Here is a 22255-nt window from a genome sequence, read left to right on the forward strand (position 1 = left end):
GAGGAGGCCATGTGAAAACAGAGGCAGAGATTAAAGTGAGCAGCCACAAACCAAGAAATGTCTGGAGGTACCAGAAGCTGAAGAGGCAAGGTAAGCTTCCCTAGCGCTTTAGGAACAAGCAAGTCCCTGTCAACACATTGATTTCACATTTCTAGCCTTCAAACTAAGAGAGAATAAATTTCTGATATTCTAAGCCACCAGTTATGTGTTGATTCGTTTCAGCACCCACAGGACATTAATACAGAGGCTGTCATACTGGTCCCACCATTTGCCTGGGGAGGTCTTTGTGATTAGACACTGAGCTGCAGAGGTCAAAGGCTCAGCTGTGCGTGCCTAATCCCCAACCAGGACACCAGACACTGAAAGAGGGTGATGAGGCACAGTGGTTAATGATGGAGAGTTCTTGCCTTTGTGAACTTGTTACTTTTCCACTTCTCTTTGGAAGCATGCTTTTGAGCAGCCAAACAAACAAAGCCTCTCTCCTTAGTCTCAGGCTTGTGGATGCTTTGGCTGTTAAAGCTCATCTAGTTAAGGCTTCACGTTTTCCAAAGGAGGAAGCTGAGCCTTAGAAAGGGTAAATATCAGCCCAAGGTTACCCAGTGAGTTGAGGGCAGGGCAGGGCAGAGCCAGAACCCCTGTATCTTTTGATGCCCACCCAGCTCATAGTTCGTAATTTGGACTTGCCATGTATCTCTGGTCGTTGTAAGGTTATTTTAATTTCATTCCCAGGAGTTGATCTCTAATGGTTTTGCTTGATGGTTTTCTTGTCCCTGACCAACATGTGGGTAGTGGCTTTTGACCTCTGGCTTAGAGACTCTGATGGTCCTCTTCCCCATAGCTGGGTCTTCTCTTTTAGGAGGCAGGTTGAGCTGTCTTCGGAAGCTGCCATCCAAAATGCAGAAGTTGGCCATCTGTAGAACTGACACGGGTTGTGGTCTGTGAGACACCAAATCTTGGAGAAGTATCTCTTTAGAAAGATTATTAATACTTCCTTTGTCCACGTGCCATGATGACTTTCTGCAAGGGAGAAGAAAAAGGCTCCCTCATGTGCTTGCAGAGAGCAGAGAGCTTCCTCCTCATCTGAAGCCTTCGCTTCCCTTTCCTACTTCTTTGCTAACCCCTGAGCTGGTAGCATGTGGCCAGCACAGGAATGAACCTTGTCCTTAAGCTGATGTTCCAACTACTCTACTTACCCAGACTTATTTCACGTTATGTTGTGGTAGAAAGGGCAGCAGTGCTTCAGCAGGAGAGAAAGAGATGTAAATCAAACTGAGAAATCTTTACTGAGAGCCTGCTACTTGAAAAGTTAGGTGCTGAAGTAGGAATGGGCAAGGGTTAGCTTGGAGCATTAGTTTTCAATCTTGCTCACTGGATCATCTGGGGAGTTTGAAAAAATCCCAGTGCCCAGATTGTTCCCCATACCAATTAAAACAATGTTTGAAGTTAAGAGCCACACATTAGTATTTTTTAAAGATCCCCAGATGATTCTAATGTGCAGCAAAGTTAGGGAGCCACTTATGATACTATTCCCAGGCACTTGGTTTCCAGGGTCTGGGTTGGATCCTAGGTGAATCGGGCATTGGTAGTTTTTAAAAAGCTACTCAGGTGATTCTTGTGTGCAGAGGCTATTCAAGCAGATAATAAAGGGAAAATATGCATTCAGGCAATATCAAGGTGCCTTCAGCTGGTGCTCTTTTCTCATCTGTATTATCTGTCTCTCTCACAGGATAGAGTTTTTGTTGAAGTATGGATGAATTTTGGTGTATTTCAGAGAGAGCCAGTGATGGTGACCACCAGATACTGACCACTCAATGGCCTGGCAAGAAAAAATGCACCAGAGAGGAAACCAAAACTTCCTCAGAACTGGGGTGAAGTCCTAAAACAGTGCAGTTCTCCACTATAGGTCACCAAGCCCTAAGGCCTTAGAGTACTTTCGAAGTAAGTCCAAGCTTTCTGTGGATCTGCATGAGCTCAGGCTTCAGGCATGGCTCTGTCCAGTTACGGAGCAGAGCTAATAGTTAGGGATAGATGCCATTTGGTCCTCCAGTAACTTTGGAGGGGCTTAACTCTGGAGCCACTTCAAGAGTACTTTTCCCCATTTCTTCCTTTCTCAATGCTTTTTTTTCTTCTTTGTAGCATGTGGGTACAAATCCATCTTTCTTTTTTTTTTTTTTAAGATTTATTTTTATTTATTTAATTCCCCTCCCCTCCCCCGGTTGTCTGTTTTCTGTGTCTTTTTGCTGCGTCTTGTTTCTTTGTCCGCTTCTGTTGTCCTCAGCGGTACGGGAAGTGTGGGCGGCGCCATTCCTCGGCAGGCTGCTCCCTCCTTCCGCTGGGCGGCTCTCCTTATGGGTGCACTCCTTGTGCATGGGTGCACTCCTTGCGCGTGGGGCTCCCCTACGCGGGGGACACCCCTGTGTAGCACGGCACTCCTTGCGCGCATCAGCACTGAGCATGGGCCAGCTGCACACGGGTCAAGGAGGCCCGGGGCTTGAACCGCGGACCTCCCATGTGGTAGACGGACGCCCTAACCACTGGGCCAAAGTCCGTTTCCCCAAATCCATCTTTCTTGCCTGACTCTCCTCCTTTCTCACCTACAGTCCTATCTTTACAATTCTGTCTTCCATTTTGTCCCTTGTGTCCTCCATTTCGGCTAGCACAGGGGACCCACTTTCCATTTTTATCTCATTTCTGCCTTGGGATTCTGTCTTCCTAGCCTCCAGGACTTCATCTCTGCAAAGGGCTCTGGGACAGGTTTCACTGTAAGCAAACAGTGCTTGTGGGGCAGAGACCACCTCCCTTCTCCTAGTCCTTTTCAACTTTGGTTTGTTCTCAAGGTATGTGGGCAGTGGTCATGGTTCATGTGATAGTTCTTAAATCTTCTGAAACTTGTTCTTTTGGGACCCATTCTGTATCTTTTGCTTGATGCATCTTTAAAATCCTTTCTAATAAAATTGTTGTTAAATCCAGACTTCTGAGTGATCTCAGCCACAGATATCACTAGAACTTTGATCCTGGCTATTAGGACTTACAGGCTTTAGCATAAACCACAGGGTCCTGATAGTTTATCTTGTCAATGTTCTATAGACAATATTGATGAAGGGCATTGATTGCCATAGGTCGTTGGGGAGGGGTTCAGGTTTCCCATCTAGGAAGATGAAAATTTAGCACCATGGAAATCCGAAAAGATAAATCCTGTATTTCTAAGCAGAGTTAAGGGGAGGTGCTAGTGGATGTTACAAATTTCAACATTAACATTTTAATGGATGTTCTGAAAGACTTAAATTCACTTTTATGCCACAAAAACTGTATTCTAAATATAAGTGAAAGAAGAGAAAGACTACCCAAGAATCTACAACTTCTTAGTAGAATGGGAACTAAATACAAACACCAAGTTTTATCAAATATACTGACAATTAGATCAGATAACTGGTCTGTAGTTAGGAATTCTTTTTTCTGTTCTTAGCTCTAACACACTAACTCATTTTATGGCTTGAGGCAAGTCATTTAACAGCTTTGGACCTCAGTTTCTCCATCTGAAAAGTGGCGATCAAAATATTTACTGGGGGAAGCAGATGTGGCTCAAGCAGTTGGGTGCCTGCCTACTACATTGAAGGTCCCAGATTTGGTTCCCTGTGCTTCCTAAAAAAAAAAACAAAAACGAGCAGATATAGAGAGCACATAATGAGCAGTGAGTGCTAACAATGAAGGGGGGAGAAATAAATAAATCTTAAAAAAAACTGTACTAGTTGAAGGCACTAGCATTTATTGAGCAACTGCTCTGAGTTCATGTCCTAGGTACATTATATAAGATAAATTATTTCATTCATTTATTCAACAATTATTTGGTAAGCATCCACTAAGTGCAGGATTTTGTGCCTGGCCCCAAGGATACATCAGGCAAAAAAAAAAAGGCCCTGTTCTCCTGGAGCTTAAATTCCAGTGGGGTGGGGCAGTAAACAGAAAAATAAATACACAAGATACTCTCAAATAGTGATGAATGCCATGTAGATATTAAAACTAGATAATGTGAAAGGAAGTGGCCTGGGGAAGGAATTAGGTGGATGGGGTAGGCTCTCTAGGTGACACTGGAGTTGAGACCTCAATGACAGAAGTGCATGTGATAAGATCTGGGGAAGAAAGCTCTGGCTACATAGCAAAGGCAAAGGCCCTGATGCAGGTTAAAGTTTGAACTGTTTGGAAGGCCAAGGTAGCTGCAGAAGAACAAATGGGTGGGGTGGGGAAGATGGGAGGTTCAAGGAAGTGATCACTAGGTAAAATAAGATTAGAGAGGTAGGCAGGAGCCAGATCATGACAGCTTTTTGGACCACTGTAAGGTGTTTGGGTTTTGTTCCAAATGCAGCTAGAGCAAGGGTATACCATGTTCTGATTTTTTTTTTTTAAGGCGGTACCAGAGATTGAACCTGGGACCTCATAGATGGGAAGCAGGTGCTCAACCACTAAGCTATACGCACTTCCCACCTTTTTCTTTACTTTTTTTGTTTTTAAAGTACCTTGGGTGTACTGAGGAGCATGTTTATACTGGGGCAAGAAAGGAAGCAGAGGTAGGAGACTGCTGTCTAGGTGAGAGAAGAAAACTTTTCCTGTAAAGGGTCAGAAAGAAATATTTTAAGCTTTGTGATACCCACATAAGATCTCTGTTACAGGTTCTTCCTCCTCTCCTTCCTTCTTCCCTTCCCTTCCCTCTTTTTTTTTTCCCCTTCTTCTTAAGAACCTTCAAAATGTAAAAACCATTCTTATCTCTTGAACGATGCAAAAACAGGGAGCTGCAAGCTAGTGTTTTTTTTTTTAAGGTTTATTTCTCCACACCACCCCCATTATTTTGCATTCACTGTCTGCTCCCTGTGCGTTCTTCTGCGTTTGCTCGTCTTCTCTTTAGGCAGCACTGGGTACTGATCTGAGTGGGAGAGAGGTGCTCAATCTCTTGCACCACCTCAGCTCCCTGGTCTGCTGCCTCTCTCATTGTCTCTCCTCTGTGTGACTTTTTGTTTTGTCATCTTGCTGTGCCAGCTGTGTGTGCAGGCCAGATCTTCACACAGGCTAGAACTTTGTTCCAGCCAGTACTCCGCATGGGCTAGCTCTTCGCTCAGGCCAGCTTGCCACTTGGGTGAGCTAGCCCTTCACCAGGAGGCCCCGGAAATTGAACCCTGGACCAACTATATGGCACACGGGAGCCCAATTGCTTGAGCCACATCTGTTTCCTGCAAGCTAGTTTTGGCCTGCCTAGCTGGGCAGTTTACCAACGGCATTGTCAGCCAAAGGGGTGCTGATGCAAAATATCAGAAATTGGTTGGCTTTTATAAAGGGTATTTATTTGGGGTAGGAGCATATAGATTTCAGGCCACAAAGCATAAGTTACTTCCGTTACCAAAGTCTATTTCCACGTGTCGGAGTAAGATGGCTGCCAACATCTGACAGGGTTCAGGCTTCCTGGGTTCCTCTTTTCCCAGGTCTCCTTTCTGGGCTTAGGGTTCCTCTCTTCCCAGGGTTCCAGCTTCAGCATCAAAACTCCAATATTAAGAATTCTCAAAGCTGTTCTTTGACATACCTTTTATCTGTGAATTCCCACTCACTAAAGGGTGAGGACTCAATGCCTTACTGGCACAAGAGGTTTACATAATTAATCAAGTAAAACTATGAATCTGATATAATCTCATATGCCCAGAGGAAAAGATCAGTTTACAGACATAATCCAATATTTATTTTTGGAATTCATCCGTAATATCAAACTGCTACAATAACCTGGCTTAGAGAGAATTAGAAACTGATTAACATATATTTAGGACTTGGACAGATAAGACTTGCTAACGAACTAGCTCTGTGTGGGGAGGAGGAAAGAGAAAGAGGAAACAAGTACGGCAGGTGGTGCCATTTACTGAAATGGGATGAAGCAGATTTGGGAGTTGGGGAAGAGGGGAAATCAAGAGTTAAGTATGAGTTGTCTATCAGTCACCCAAGTGGAGATGCCCAGTAGGGAGCTCAATATAGACTCTGGAACTTAGGGGAGAGGTCACAGCTAGAGATACACGTTTGGGAGTTATCACCCTATGGATGGCATTTTAAGTCACAGGACTGGATGAGATCACCTACAGAACAGTGCAGAGGCTCTGGGACCAGGTCCTGGGAAAACTCCAGCATATAGAGGACCCATAAAAGTGACACCCACCCCCCCACGAATCACTACATGGGTCAAAGCATATGGCACATGACAGATATTGCTAAATTGCCTTCCAAAATAGTCTTTCGTATCTTCACAGAACACATCTAGTTTTAGCTATTTAAATATACCTTGAATGGAAGTATACACATGAATGGGCAGAGGCACTGGATTTAGGAATCCTTGACTGCTTTTGCACTGGAGCTGGGGAGCCTCAAGCCACACTAGGGGGTTTGGCTGGTTAAACAACGTGTCAGGAGAGGGCCCAAGGACTCCGAGTCACAGAATTGCCTAGGAAGCTTGTTACAAATGCAGATTTTTAACAAGAACTTCTGATGCACTATCTGGGGCCAGTTGTGTTTTAAATATACTCCCTCTTAGACAAACAGTTGAGGAACATGTGGCTTAGGCTGAAGGGTATTCCTTGTGACATCTCTTTATCTCCAGTACTTAAGGAATCTAAGGTGAGTCTGGCTGGGGAATTTTCAGGATGATGGGAATTCAGAGGATTGCAGGACCTCTAGTTGTTAGTCACTTTCCATTTATTCTTCAATTCAGAATAAGGCCTTTCTTGCATATGGATGTGAACTGCTACTTTCTTTAATGCAGACACAGTTTAGAAGTTTCAGTTCCCTAATCTATCTCATCTTCCCGCCCTGCTTCCACAATATAGAACGGAGATTTTGTTTTCTGTGTCCTTATATAGGACATTTTCCCAATTGAAAAAAAAAGGTATGCAAGTTGTTGGTGAAACCAAAATAATACCTACATTTAGATACATTATTTGTAAAAATAGTTAAGGAACAATGGAAGGAACTTGCCTTTAGGCATTCTGCAAGGAGCTAAGGAACCAGTCTTGCATTTACTGAAATAGTATTTATGTGCCAGGCACTATCTTAAGTTCTGAAGATAAAGCAGTGAACAAAATAGACAAAAATTCCTGCCCCCACAAAACAGGACATCTTAGGGAGACAGATGCTAAGGAGAGTGCTAAGGAGAAATATTTACCAAGAAGGGGACAGAAAGAGTTGGGGTCTGAGTACATAAGTGGTAATATAAAACAAAAGAGGGCTTGAGAGCTGTGACATAGAAAAGTAACTCAACTTCTGAGTCTCAGTTTCATCTTAAAATAAGAAATAATAGCCCCTTCCTGCAGAAGGCCAAGAATCTTAGAACTAATTCTGTCGCTTTTAAGCTATTGGACTTTGAGTATTAAAGTTCTTTACCTTCTCAGAACCTCAGTTTCCTCATCTGAAAAACAGAGCTTGCCCAGCCTATTTCACATGGTTTTGAAAATGTTAAATCATTAATATACGTAAAACATTTGAGAACTGTTATATAAATGTTAAGAAATTTAAAGAAAAAAACACACAGGAAAGCAAATATCTTGTTAAAGGTCAGAAGAGCTTCAGAACTGAAAGTAAACAATGAAATTAGATAACCATGTGTACAGATTCTCTGCATTGGCAGGGAAAAGGCCAATGCAAACTATCAGGATGTACTAAGTAGACAAGCAATCTTATCTTAGATTAGGAACAATCAAATGTTCCTAAGTGGACACCTCATAAAATAATTATTATATGGTATTTGTCAAGTTTTAAAATGCTTTACAGCTTATGTTTGTGGTTTTGTTGGTGGGACTTTAGTTCCAGGAAGAAAAAAACAACAACTAGATGGACGAAAAGGAGTTATAAATATAAAACAATCATTTAATTACTAAGGGCAGATAGTCTATCTTCTGGGTATTTCTGTAGATGCCCAATAAATATTAATCAAAATAAATGATTCCAAATACAGGCTGGTGTATTCCTCATTCGTTTTCACATATTAACTCTTCAGTCCCTAATATATGATAGCATCCTAACTGTGGTTTATTAAATCAATAAATGTGCTGATATGCATGCAGGGTATTGGCACACAGTAGGTACTCAATACGTATTTGTTAAATGAATGCATAAATGATTACTGTGCGATTTTGCTTAGTATAGACTAGCCAATTTAATCCCTAAAGTGTCTGCGTACAAATATCCCCCTCTCCTGACAACACTTATCTGTTAAACTCGTATTGTCTCTCTCTCAGGCTGAAGTAAAACACAATTCAAACTTAGTTTCAATATAACCTGGCAGGGTTAGAGATGTTTGCTAAACAAGTAAAATTCACATCCAGAAAGCGAAACAATTACTCCAGGCCAAATACCCGTCTCAGAGAACTGAACTGGACTACTGCCTAGCTCACATTCACCAGGTGACCTCAACACCTTCTTCTTTGCGGTACTGGCCTCCACTCGCCCAATAGCCAAGTTAGAATCTTTCCGCTCGGGTTCCCGGAGTTCTCAAGCGCTGTCACCAAAGCGTCAAGATGCAGAGGTAGTTGCAAAATGCCCCAATCCCAGGAGGTACAACTTCAGTCTTCATCTTGCGCGCTTGGCTGGGGCGGGCCCAGCGAAGGGACTTGTGGCCGTTCCCTATTGGAGCTTGGTTGCTTTGGTATCACCGACCTTAAAAGTCACGGGTACAGCTTCCGGAAGTTAAAGGATAATTACTTCCAGGGATGCCCATACTTGCTATGGCTGGTTCAGAAGTAACTCAGTTCCACAAAACCAAACTTTTGTATTAAAATTTCCACGAAGTCACTTTTAACCACTTTAACTTGTAGTTCTGAGCGGTACCACATCCTTTCCCCCCCTTTCATAAGATTCGCCATGTACTTTTCTTCTATTTGCCAGTCTCCAAAATGACGCCGACGGCCTTAGCGGGTCAGAGGTCAGTCACGTGGGCCCACCCGGTTCCGGCGCGGTTGAGGCCGTGGGTGGTTATCGAGTCTCCGACACCATGTCTGGTTTGTCTAGCCCTTTAGCCCAGCGTGGCCCTTGCCCGCTGGCGTTGCTACTCTTGCTCCTGCTCGTCCCCAGCTCGGTCCTCGCCATCTCCTTTCATCTTCCCGTTAACTCCCGCAAGTGCCTCCGCGAGGAAATCCACAAGGACCTGCTAGTGACGGGAGCGTACGAGATAACCGACCAGTCTGGGGGCGCTGGCGGCCTGCGCACCCACCTCAAGGTGCGGCACCGGGCGGCGCGGGGCGGGTCGGGAAGACCGCAGATGTAGGCCAGGGGAGGCTCGGGATCTAGAGGGTTCGGGCAGGCCCAGGCCCGGCGGGTGCGCAGGCCTCGCGGGATCGCGAAGGGCTTGTGGTCGAGACCGCCCCCTCACCCCACTGGTTGCGGTGCGCGGGGCGGGGCTGGGCGCCAAAGCCTGGGAACTCGTGGAAAGGCCTCAGCGCCTAACGGGGGTGGCGACAGCCGATGTGGGGTGATCTCGGCTTTTTCGGTCGTTGTCAGGGTCCTCTACTTGTTTTGGTCTCAAGTACTATGAGAGGTAACTTGGTTCTCCAAGAAAGTCTTTGGATGTTGAGTATTTGTGGGAAGCTGCAGGAAAGTGATGGAAACATTAAAGCTTAGTGTGAGCGATAAAACCTGTTATTTATTGAGCATCTGCTGTATGTGAGGGCCTGTGCTACTTTACATACATTACCGATTAAGTCTTAAACTATCCTTCGAAGTAGGTACTGTTAGTTCCATTGTACACCCGAGAAACCTGAGACTCAGGTAAAATAAACTGATAAGCATCAGAAGTGGAATTAATTTTTAGTTTGAGAGTTCAGTATGTTGAGGGGAATGTGCTGGAATATTCTCTCCTTGCCTTAATTTGTAATTCCTGTGATTGATTAAAGTCGATTATTGGTCACAAAATGGTCTCAGTCTCTAGTTCTTTCCCGTTGGTACCCCAGAGTCTGGACTTAGCTGCTGAGTTTTGCATCTGCTACACTTTTGGATAGTGACAACTGCTACCATAATGCCAGTTTGGTCCCATTTGCAGTTAGGGTGGACTGCTCTTTGGAATATTAAAATAAACAAGGTTTGATTGATTTTAGGTAATTTTATTTATGCATAAGCATGGTGGTGTGCATGTTGTTTCCTTCCTCCCTCCCTTTCTTCCACTAAATAGAGGGAAACATTTTTACTTTTTAATAGAGCTTCAGGTATAATCAGACCATAGCCTATGTTTAAGGTATTGGAACCTAGTAGTGGAGGAACAATTTAATAGATATAATTTGTTTCTACTTTATTCATGAGATAATAGGCACTTTTTAGAGCTATTGCCTAATGAGCCATACTTTATTATTCTCTTCAGCTGTCAAACTTTTGTCTCCCCAAGAAAGCGATGATGGCATGATTTTAGGGACTTACAGAAAACATTTTTGGGGTCATGTTTCTGGCTCTTTAAAGGATGTAGTGCATAGAATAAGAGAATTTGAGCGATGAAACAGGCTTTATAGATTATTTAATCCTATCTTATCTCCAGCGTTGCTCCCTCTGATTTGTTCTTACATTTTAAAATCCTTCAAAAGTTTTTCTGATAAAGTTTAAATTTCACAACATATGGGCCACCCTGAACAAAACCCTAAACGCATTTATTTCTATTTTATATCATAATTACTTACATTCATGCCTTGTCAGTATAGTGAGGACTAGAATTATTTTCATAGTCATGTTTTTCAGAGTGCCAAGCACACTGCCTTGCTTCTAGTAAACACTCAATAAATATAAAAACCATAATGTAGCAGGGCCATATGGGAATTACACCTGGATACAAGGCTACTGAAGGAACCACAAAAGCAGCAATTTGTGCATCTATATATTAATATAGCATTTTGCCATCAGTTGCTTTTCCCGTGTCTACTCTCTTCTCATCCTACCAGGCTTAATTTGACTACTCCTGGGATTTGAAACCCAAATGCCAGGTAGTTAGCAAATGAATGAATTGGGCCAGAAATAAGAAACGGCATGAGTAATAATAAATGGGGGGTAATTGGAAGTAGTGGAGACTGTTAATTTGAAGTGGCCAGTAATCAGCTCTTAATGAGGCTTGCCATGCAAGCATGTAGGCCTTTGTTTCCATTTCTGATGTTTCAAATGTAATCAGAAATCCAGAGTTTGATGTTAAAACTTCTGATTTTTTAAATGTCACCAATTCAAATTGGTTTTGGCATTGGTTTGTTTTCAATTTTGTGGAGACTGTTTGACCCCACCATACCAGATTCAACAATTTTTGGGGTCTTAAAATACTGGCTTCATCTTAACTGCTCCTCCCTCTCACTTTTTCAGGATCGTTTTAAAGTAAATCCCAGATTAAATGGTATGCCAGTCCTATATATTTACGCATGCATCTGTTTAAAAATGTGACCATAACCGCAATACTATCTAGATCACACCTCACAAAATTAACACTAATTCCTTAGTATGGAATACCCAGTCCATGTTCAGATTTCCCCTAGTACTGTCCAAGAATGATCTATTTAACATTAATTAATTGTATATCTCAAGTCTCTTTAATTTAGAGCAGTCTACTATTCCTCTTCCTTTTTTTAAAAAAGATTTCTTTTTTATTTATTTCTTTCCTGTCCCTGCCAGTTGTCTGCTCTCCATGTCCATTCACTGTGTGTTCTGTGTCCGCTTGTATTCTTGAAAGTGGCACCAGGAATCTGTGTCTCTTTTTGCTGCATTATCTTGCTGCATCAGCTCTCCCTGTGTGCAGCGCCACTCCTGGGCAGGCTGAACTTTCTTTGGCACATGGCGGCTCTCCTGACGGGGGGCGTACTCCTTGTGGGTGGGGCTCCCCAAGGCAGGGGACACCCCTGCGTGGCACAGCACTCCTTGTGCGCGTCAGTGCTGCATGTAGACCAACTCACCACATGGGTCAGGAGGCCCTGGGTTTGAACCCTGGACTTCCCATGTGGTAGGCAGACGTTCTATCCATTGAGCCAAGTCCGCTTCCCTTCCTCTTTTAATGCTTTTAGTTGTATTGTTGGAGTCAGTTGCCATTAAAGAATGTCCTGCATTTTGGATTTGTCTGCTTCTTCCAGTTATCTCCCCCATATTTATTATAAAAGGAGTCAGCAATAAAGATGTAATTAGATTCAAGTTATCTTTCTAGAGAGGGTGCTTCCTAGGCGGTGCTTTGTATTTCACGTGGCATCACAGCAGGAGCATACCATACTTGCAGCACCTTAGTGCTGCTAAGCTTGATGGGTGGATTTGGGAGTGCGTTAGTTTCCTACTGCTATAACAGATTTAGTGGCTTAAAACAACCTTTATTTTGTAGTTCTGGAGGTCAGAAGTCCTAAAATCAAGGTTTCAGCAGGCCTGTGTTCCTTCTGGAGGCTTTAGGGTAGAATCGGTTCCCTTGCCTTTTCCAGCTTCTAAAGGCCACTTAAATTCCTTGACTTGTGGCTCTTCCCGCCATCTTCAAAGCCAGTAGTTCCTCTAAATAAATAAGTAAAAATTTTTCCAAAAGGGGAGTGGGTGTAGCTCAGTGGTTGATTGCTTGCTTCCCTTGTATGAGGTCCTGGGTTCAGTCCCTGGTACCTCCTCTAAATAAATAAATAAAGCCAGGAGCATAGCCATCTTCATTTCTTTCTCTCTCTCTCTTTCTTTCTTACCTCTGTTCCCATCATTACATCTGCTTCCCTCTTTCCCATACAAGGATGCTTTTGATTACACTGGGTTTGGATAATCTCACCATCTTGAGGGTCTTAATTTATTCACACCTGCACAGTCCCTTTTGCCATGTAAGTGAACATATTTACAGGTTCTGGGAATTAGAATGTAGACATCTTTGGGGGACCATTATTCTGCCCAGAAGCAGCCTAAAGCCTCCAATGTAATACTTCCCCTTACTCTTTCACTTATGACTTGATCATAATAATACCATTATTTCATTAAGGTTCTAAGATGATGATTTTCTTATTCTGTTATCCCTTCCTTATTTATTAGCTGGAATTATTCTGTAAAGAATTCATCAGTTAAGGCCATTTAGTTAACCTAAAGTACAATTTACAATTCATGCTGGAAAGAAAAACCTTTACAATTCATATAAAAATTCATTCCTTTTAATTGACAATTTTCAGAGGTAGGAATTGTTGCCCTTGTCATTTCCAGTGTTGTCCAAAGGTTTTGTTATCTTTTTAAGAATTTCAGTGAATCCAGTTTTTCTTGTTTAGAGTCACTATGTTCCAATCAGTTGCATTCGTCCTTCACCTCCTCCATATTGCCACCTCTATCGTTTTGACACAGTTCCATTAGCCTTTTTTAAAAAAATTTATTTTATTTTATTCTTTCCCTGCCTTGCCACCTGTGCTCGCTGTCTGCTCTCTTTATTTGCTGCGTGTTCTTCTGTGTCTGCTTGTCTACTCATCTTCTCTTTAGGAGGCACTGGGAACTGATCCTGGGACTTCTGATGTGGGAGAGAGGTACTCTATCGCTCCTGCTCGCCTTCACTAGAAGGCCTCAGGAGCTGAACCCAGGACCCCCCATATGGTAGATGGGAGCCAAGTCACTTGAGCCATGTCCACCTCCCTCCATTAGCCTTTGATAGCTTCCTTGTTTTCTGGCACAAGAAGATGTCCTGGGCTCATCTTGTGTATGTCTACTTCCTGACCTGGAAGCAGTTCTTCCTCTAAGGGGTTCTGGTTCTTTTTGTGGGAGTGGTATTTAGAAACCACAAGCTGGGCATAATTTTTAAAAATGTAATATACTGTGCAGCCCACAGAACATATTGTGAGATAAAGCCATCCCTTAACATAATTTGCAACCTTTTTCATAGTTTCTATTTAGTGTCTGCTAAATGGCAGATGAATGCACAGCTGTGTGATTATACCAAATACCATTGATTGTATACTTTGGGTGAATTGTATGCCTTCTTAATATGTATCAGTAAAATTGATTTGTTTTCTTTAAAAAAAAAACACGTTTAAAAAGTACATACCTGGTGCTGGGGTTTAGTGTATACTCAGGGGACCTGAATCTCTGGACAGACCATGTGATAGCCAGGCCCTGAGCTTCAACAGACTTGCAACTCCTACACTCTGGTTTATTGGACTTGCCCCACTCAGCTAACATGGAGGTGAAGAAGGTCAACCACCACACCGGGGAGCCAAGAGTGCCTACAACTGAAAGCAGGAGAATTGCATCCAGCATCCATGTGGAATCTAAGTCCCCTCTTGATATAGATGTGGAGTGGACACAACCATTCTAAGGTCCATAGGATGGAGGAATAGAGTATGGATTAGAGTAGACTTACGGATATTCTATTCATGAACTATTGTGATTAGTAATTGAAGAAAATGTGGCATTGATGTGGAGAAAGTGGCCATGGTGGCTGCTTGGGGGTAGGGAGTGGGAGGATGAGATGTGATGTGGGGGCATTTTGGGGGGTTGGAGTTGTCCTGGGTGGTGCTGCAGGGACAGTTACCAGACATTGTTTGTCCTCCCATGGCCCACTGGGTGGGGAGAGTGTGGGCTATGGTGTGGACCATTGACCATGAGGTGCAGTGGTGCTCAGAGATATATTTCACCAAGTGCAATGAATGTCTCATGATGATGGAGGAGGTTGTCGTTTTGGGGGGAGGAGAGGGGTGAGGGGGGTAGGGGGTATATGGGGACCTCATATTTTTTTAATGTTACAAAAAAAATAAAAAGTACATACCCACAGTTGTAGGTAGTGATAAGTACTATAATGAAAAATCGAGCACTGAAGGGGTTGGGGAGATATTGATGAGGTAAGATGGTTTTGGTTAGGGAAGGCCTCTCTGAACAGAGGGATTGAAATGATGGAGAGGACTCTGCTGTGAAGATTTCTGCTTCAGGCCTACACTGGAGTTGTATTTTGTGGGGGATTTTTAACTGAGACTTTCCCATAAGTCCCTTTGCTTCTCATTTTATAAAATGAGACTAAAACGGTGCTAAATAGTATCAGATCTAAGGACTTTGCTGCACACAATTGAAGCAGGAAGTATCAGCTCGTTGTTCATAGTGAATATAGACTTTTCCCTATTACTTGTAATCCGGTCTGTAATAAACCTGTTGTACGGACTTTAAACTTTAAATCTCAGTTCTCTTGATTTTGAATTGAAACTTACATTTTCATTAAAACTAGATGATATTCTAATAGTTTAATAGAACCTAGGGCCTCCCCCCCCCCCGTTTTTTTTATTTTTAAGAATGCTTGTTAATAGTTAAAATTTGGGGATAATTTTAGGGGTTGACATGTGTTGCTGCCTTAAGAGTGGTTTATACTTTGAATATGTATTATAGAAGAAGAGTTGTGAGTTATCTTTTTTTTTTAAGATTTATTTATTTATTTCTCTCCCTCCCCCGCACCGGTTGTCTGTTCTCTGTGTCTATTTGCCGCGTCTTCTTAGTCCGCTTCTGCTGTCAGCAGCACTGGAATCTGTGTTTCTTTTGTTTGCGTCATCTTGTTGTGTCAGCTCTCCTTGTGGGAAGCGCTGTTCCTGGGCAGGCTGCACTTTCTTTCCTGCTGGGCGGCTCTCCTTACGCGTGAGGCTCCTCTATGCAGGGACACCCCTGCGTGGCAGGGCACTCCTTGCACGCATCAGCACTGCGCATAGGCCAGCTCCACACGGGACACACGGGTCAAGAAGCCCCGGGGTTTGAACCGCGGACCTCCCATGTGGTAGACGGGCGCCCTAACGGTTGTGAGTTACCATCATCACCACCAGAAAGGGCGGGGGAAAGCCTGATGGTAGTAATCTAAGTTATTTGTATACCTTTTTTCAACTTCTTTCAAATAATCTAATTGGTCTTTTTTTAATGGTCATTTTTGAAGAGTGCTAATACTAATAATTAATTTTGCTAAATGGCAGTTGGGAAATTATTGGCTTATAACTTTTTTTTTCCCCACCAGAAACTTATGAAAGAACAGTGTAAGTGCTATGGTTTTCAGGCGATTTAAGTTGGAACTATTATCTTTCAACTTATTACTGTTGTCTGTGCTGAGGGCTGTACTGTTTTGGAGAGAAGAAAAAGTAGAATGCTTGGAGCTCATCCTCCAAAAGTAGCCATCCTTTTTTATTAATAACTACCCTCTGGGCCCTACTTAGGATAATCTTTTGCTGTTGGGAAAAATTCGGCCCTTGCAAATTTTTTTGATGTGATAGTGGGTTAAAAACAGGTCAATAAATAGATGGTTCAATGGAGAAGGCTAATTGGTACATTAGCATTTTTTTTTTTTTTTAAGATTTATTTCTTATTTATTTAATTCCCCTCCCCTCCCCCGGTTGTCTGTTTTCTGTGTCTTTTTGCTGCGTCTTGTTTCTTGTTTCTTTGTCCGCTTCTGTTGTCGTCAGCGGCACGGGAAGTGTGGGCGGCGCCATTCCTGGGCAGGCTGCTCCCTCCTTCGCGCTGGGCGGCTCTCCTTACAGGGCGCACTCCTTGTGCGTGGGGCTCCCCTACGCGGGGGGACACCCCTGTGTGGCAGGGCACTCCTTGCGCGCATCAGCACTGCGCATGGCCAGCTCCACGCGGGTCAAGGAGGCCCGGGGCTTGAACCGCGGGCCTCCCATGTGGTAGACGGACGCCCTAACCACTGGGCCAAAGTCCGTTTCCCGACATTAGCATTTAATGGTGTTAAAATCTAGTTTCTTTTTGTAGTATATATTTTGTATTATATATATTGTATTGTAATACATATGAAATTTCTAGCTTTAAATTAAAACCTGACCTCAGGTTTCCTTCTCCATAAAAGGTAAAGTACAAAATTTTAAAGATAAAAAGTTAAAAGCACGTGTGACTTTGTTTAAACCTCTTTTCTTATTCATTGAACATCTCCACAGTCTTACCTTTTGAGCTGATCCAGAGAAGGGGGATGCACAGAGATTGCTGTACCGTTGTAATCTTTATGATGACTTCTGAAGACTGAGTCTAGAATCTAGGGAAATGGGAACAAATTTGTAAGATAACCTAGTGAAGTGCTGGGACTTCAATGCTGTTTCTTGAGGGAATTGCTGACTGGTGGTTGATCCCACGCCATTGCCCTGCGTATGCATATATGCAGCCTAGCACGGACAGTAGAGCCCTCTGTGAAGTTGGCCAGCTGGCCACAAACCAGAATTTGGGCTTCCAAACAAGCCTCCGACTTGAGGGAGGTTGATGTCATCTGCTTTATCCTGTGCCTCCAATCTTATTGTTCAGCATAACCGTGTGGGAAATCAAGGGACCAGTTGTTAAGAAAGAACAAGGCTTTGTTTGTGCCAGAAAGGGTCACGCTGAAGGTTTTTACCGTAAATAACTTTGGAGCAGTATGAAAAAAAAAAGTTGATCTGGCTTCACCCCCGCAGTAGTATTGTCAGGGCAGCAACTGTTCTTTCATTCTCATTCTTCTCTCTTCCTCCTTCTCTTTCCCCCCTTTTTATTCCCCCTCAACCCTCTAGTCAAGCATGACGTATTGCCTATATTAAGTTAATGTAGCAAATGCTGATAGAAACAGGAAGAGAACATCTATCTGTTATCATCCCAGTGCCTGGAAATTTTCCGTTTCTACTTTACAACACTTCTATGAAAAGAACCTCCCAGCCTCTTTGGTAATACTTTAGGTTAAGCAATACTTCTGTGCTATGCTATGCCATCACTGAATTATGTTGGAAACTTGAAATTTAGTGTTGTTAAATACTGCTTGTGGCCTCTCTTAGTTTGACTTTGTACTGGGTAAAATCTAGCTGTGATCTTTGATTTCAGGAATGTAGTTATAGATTTGGGATTTGTTCTAGTTTGAAGGATCAGGATAAATTTCATTTTAATCCCATTAAATGTAGCCTTTAGGCTCTTAGCTTACCAGTGTTCTTCATGTTTGAGGTATTGTGGTGCCTTTTGTTTTTTTGTTTGTTTGTTTAATTTTAAGATTTATTTATTTATTTCTCCTCCTCCCTCCATTGTCAGCTCTGTGTGTCCATTCCTGTGTGTTTTTCTGTGTCTGCTTGTATTCTCATTAGGCGGCTCCGGGAACCAATCCTGGGACCTTCCGGAGTGGGAGGGAGGCAATCATTCTCTTGCGCCACCTCAGCTTCCTGTTCTGCTACATGTTACTGTCTCTCCTCCGTGTCTCTTGCTGCGTCATCTTGCTGCACCAGCTCTCCACTGTTGGCCAGCACTCCTGCACAGTGCGGCATTCCTGTGTGGTCCAGCACTCTGTGTGGACCAGCTCACTGCGCGGACCAGCTTGCCCTCACCAGGAGGCCCTGGGCATTGAACTCTGGACCTCCCATTTGGTAGGCGGGAGCCCAACTGCTTGAGCTGCATCTGTTTCCCCAGTGGTGCCTTTTGAAAGGATTTTTAGTAATGGATTACTAGTCTAAAACGATAGCATCTTCAGTGATTTGGTGTTCCTTCTACTTTTTCATATGTTAAAGTTATAGGGCCCTTGACTTAATAGTCACAAGCAAACTCTCAATCAAGTAAATTGTCTAGACCCATACCCCTGATCATTATATACGCACACAGTCCTCTCTTCCCCTTTCCCTGGTGTCTAATGTTATTGGATCCTTCTTATGATTTATTACTTATCAGGTTTAAAACCACATGCTGGAAATGCCAAAGTCATCGCAGACACCTTACTATCTCTTGTCATCAGCTAGAGAGTTCCATTGAATACCTGTTTTGTTAGATATTTTGTATCCCCTCAAGTTTCTAAGTCTTGCTACTGTTTCCTTGAGAATTTAACTGCATATCCTTTTCTCTCTGTTTCCATGCAATAACCATTCAGACCCTAATCATCCCTGGATTTAGTTACTGTAGCCTAATTTATCGTTTGCCGTCCATTGGCTCTGTTAGATTGGAAGTATTGTTAGTGACCTAAATATTTAAGCGATTCTGTGTTATCAGTAACAAACAGTTATCAAAATAATAATTCAATAACATTTATTGAATATGTCAGAGACACTGTTCCAGGTACTTTACCTATATTAAATTTAATCCTCACAATAACCTTATGAAGTAAATACAGTTATTATCCTTATTTTACAATTGAGGCACACTACCACAGAGAGGTTAAGGAACATGCCTAAAGCTTTATAGCTAGTAAGTTGCAGAACTGTGATTTGAACACAAACCAGAGTCTGACTCTAGAACTTTCCATCATAACTGTTAAGCTCTACTGTCTCTCAAATGGAGAAAAGGATCGGTGTTTCTGTTTCAATTCATTCTTGTTGAGTATGTAGTGCTTCCATAAGGGACCTACTGCTTCTGAGTTAGTCATTTAGGAGCTACAAGGTTGGTGGTTATGCTTAAAATAATATGTATTCATTGTATCCTCAGAATTATACTACAGACTGATCACCAACCTAAAGAAGAGGGGCTGCAAGTAGGAGCCTATTTGAAGGAAATTGCATCTTCAAATTTTTACCAGCAACACCAAAGTCACAAGCTGGTTGCTCTGTTGTTACTGTAGCTCCTTCGAAAAGAAGTCTTTTATGTTTGTTTGTTTGTTTGTCTTGATGAACTAAAGGAAACATTCTTAACTGGGAGAATATGGTGGGAATGTGGAGCTGATTCAGCAAATAAAGCTATGTGTGACCTCTGCCAATGGAAAGACTTGCCACTTCCTTGCTTAGCTCCACATGAACTGTTTGCATACATCTATCTCATAAAAAATGGAAGGGCTTGTTTGTTTGCTTGGTTCTGAGTAGGTTAGATTTCTTGAACATCTGGAGATTTTGTTAGTGTGTTTGACTTCATCCTTCTGGGTAGTTTTTTTTTTTAATTGTAAATTTTGGAATTATTTTAGATTTACAGAAAAATTGTGAGGATAGTACAGAGACTTCCCATATAGCCCACACCCAGTTTCTCCATTGTTAACATCTTTTTTTTAAAAAAAGATTTATTTATTTATTTAATTTCCCCCCCTCCCCCGGTTGTCTGTTCTCTGAGTCTATTTGCTGCGTCTTGTTTCTTTGTCCGCTTCTGTTGTCGTCAGCGGTGCCATTCCTGGGCAGGCTGCTCTTTCTTTTCATGCTGGGCGGCTTTCCTCACGGGCGCACTCCTTGCGCGTGGGGCTCCCCCACGCGGGGGACACCCTTGCGTGGCACGGCACTCGTTGCGCGCATCAGCGCTGCGCATGGCCAGCTCCACACGGGTCAAGGAGGCCCGGGGTTTGAACCGCGGACGTCCCATATGGTAGATGGACGCCCTAACCACTGGGCCAAAGTCCGTTTCCCATCCATTGTTAACATCTTACATTAGTGTGGTGCACATTTGTCACAATGAATTAACCAATATCAATATATTATTATTAACTAAAGATCAGACTTTATTCAGATTTCCTTAGTTTTTACTTAATGGCCTTTTTTTAATTCCAGGGTGCCATCTTGGTACTAATTATAGTTGGTCATCATGTTTCCTTGGGCTCCTCTTAACTGTGACAGTATCTTAGATTTTCCTTTGCTGTTTTGAGGTCAGGTATTTTGTAGAATGTTCTTCCATTGGGATTTATCTGTTTTTCTTACGATGAGACTGGGATTATGGGTTTTGGAGAAGAAGTCCACAGAAGTAAAGTGCTGGTCTCTTCAAATCAAGTGTACATACTGTCAATATGAATTAACACTGCTGATGTTAACCTCAGTCACCTGGCTGAGGTAGTGTTTGTCAGGTTTCTCACCAGTAAAATTATGCTTTTTCATCCCATTCCATACTGTACTTTTTGGATGGAAGTCACTGTGCAAAGCCTACACATAAGGAGTGGCGAATCCTCTACCTCCTTGAGGGTAGGAGATTTACACAAATTATTTGGGATTTTTCTGCTCTGGAGAGTTGCCTCTTTTCTCCCATATATTTATTTATACCAATATGGATTCATGGGTATTTATTTTATACTTTTGGGTATATTCCAGTACTATATTTTATTGCTCAAATTGTTCCAGCTTTGGCCATTGGGAGCTCTTTGAGTTGGTTCCTGTGTTCCTTTGACAACCCCCAACCCTTTTTCTTTTTAGCATTTCTTTACCTCTGACCCGATAGTCTGGGTTTACCTTGTATATTTCCTGCCCTAGCCCTAGGATCTGCCATTTCTCCAGGGGAACCCTAGTTCCTTTTTTTGAAACATGGTATTAGAAACCAAGATCTAGGTGGATATTATTATTATTATTATTATTTTAAGATTTATTTTATTTATTTATTTCTCTCCCCATCCCCCTACCCCCCCGCCCCGGTTGTCTGTTCTCTGAGTCTATTTGCTGCGTCTTCTCCATCCGCTCCTTTTTTCTTGTCAGCAGCAAGGGAATCTGTGTTTCTTTCTGTTGCATCATCTTGTTGTGTCAGCTCTCCATGTGTGCGGCACCATTCCTGGGCAGGCTGCACTTTCTCTCGCGCTGGGTGGCTCTCCTTACGGGGCGCACTCCTTGCTCGTGGGGCTCCCCTGCACGGGGGACACCCCTGCATGGGGGACACCCCTGCGTGGCAGGGCACTCCTTGCGCGTATCACCACTGCTCATGGGCCAGCTCCACACGGGTCAAGGAGGCCCGGGGTTTGAACCACAGACCTCCCATGTGGTAGACGGATGCCCTAACCGCTGGGCCAAGTCTGCTTCCCAGTAATATTTTTAAGACATCTTTTTCCAGCACTCTTTTCCCTTTTTAACACAGCTGTGGTTACAGCAAGTGGCCGTAAGTAGCACCATCTTGTTTGTAGCTTGAAAGTAAGTGGTAAGCCTGTGAGCAGCAGAAAGTGGGCTCAGATGAGTAGAGAAGTAGTAATGCTGAGGGGTAGGGCAGAGAACCAGGACACAGGCATTCATCTCGTTCTTTCAGGTTCCATGTCTTCATTAGACCAGGCCATCAATTGTTAGGAAGGCTCACTAAAAGCACTCATTTGAACTTTAATAAGATCATGGTAGAAAATGAGGAGTCTACTATTGGTCACAGTTCTTTTACAAGGACTTTGCTGATAAATTGTTGCCCATGTTTAGTTCCAGGAAAATTGTTTCTGAAGATAAATTTGTGAGATTTCATCAGAAAACAAAATGATGTTTATGTAATCCAAGTTTGTTTCTCTTTTAGCCTTTTTTTTCTTGGCTTCCAGAAAACTTAGAGCCATATTTATTGTACTGATATCATTTGCTTAATTCAAGTTCTTGATAGCACCTAATTTGTTTCTTCCTTCAGATGAACTCTATGCTGTTTTATTCCTAATTGCTGTATTTGCCCAGCATTTTGGCCTCAGCTACTTAAGAGC

General features: G+C 42.8%; 1 protein-coding gene across 1 annotated transcript in view; it reads left to right on the forward strand.

Moving 5' to 3' along the window:
- The first annotated feature begins 4713 nt into the window (after positions 1-4713).
- The window catches only part of TMED10 (transmembrane p24 trafficking protein 10), a 57698-nt gene continuing 40156 nt past the window's right edge, over positions 4714-22255 (forward strand). Inside the window, exon 1 of the mRNA XM_004455178.5 lies at positions 4714-9235. Coding sequence (XP_004455235.1) covers positions 9011-9235 — 225 coding nt within the window. The 5' untranslated portion in view covers positions 4714-9010. The remainder of the gene's footprint in view (positions 9236-22255) is intronic.

The sequence above is a fragment of the Dasypus novemcinctus genome, chromosome 3, assembly GCF_030445035.2.
Source record: "Dasypus novemcinctus isolate mDasNov1 chromosome 3, mDasNov1.1.hap2, whole genome shotgun sequence".
NCBI classification, from domain to species: Eukaryota; Metazoa; Chordata; class Mammalia; order Cingulata; family Dasypodidae; genus Dasypus; species Dasypus novemcinctus.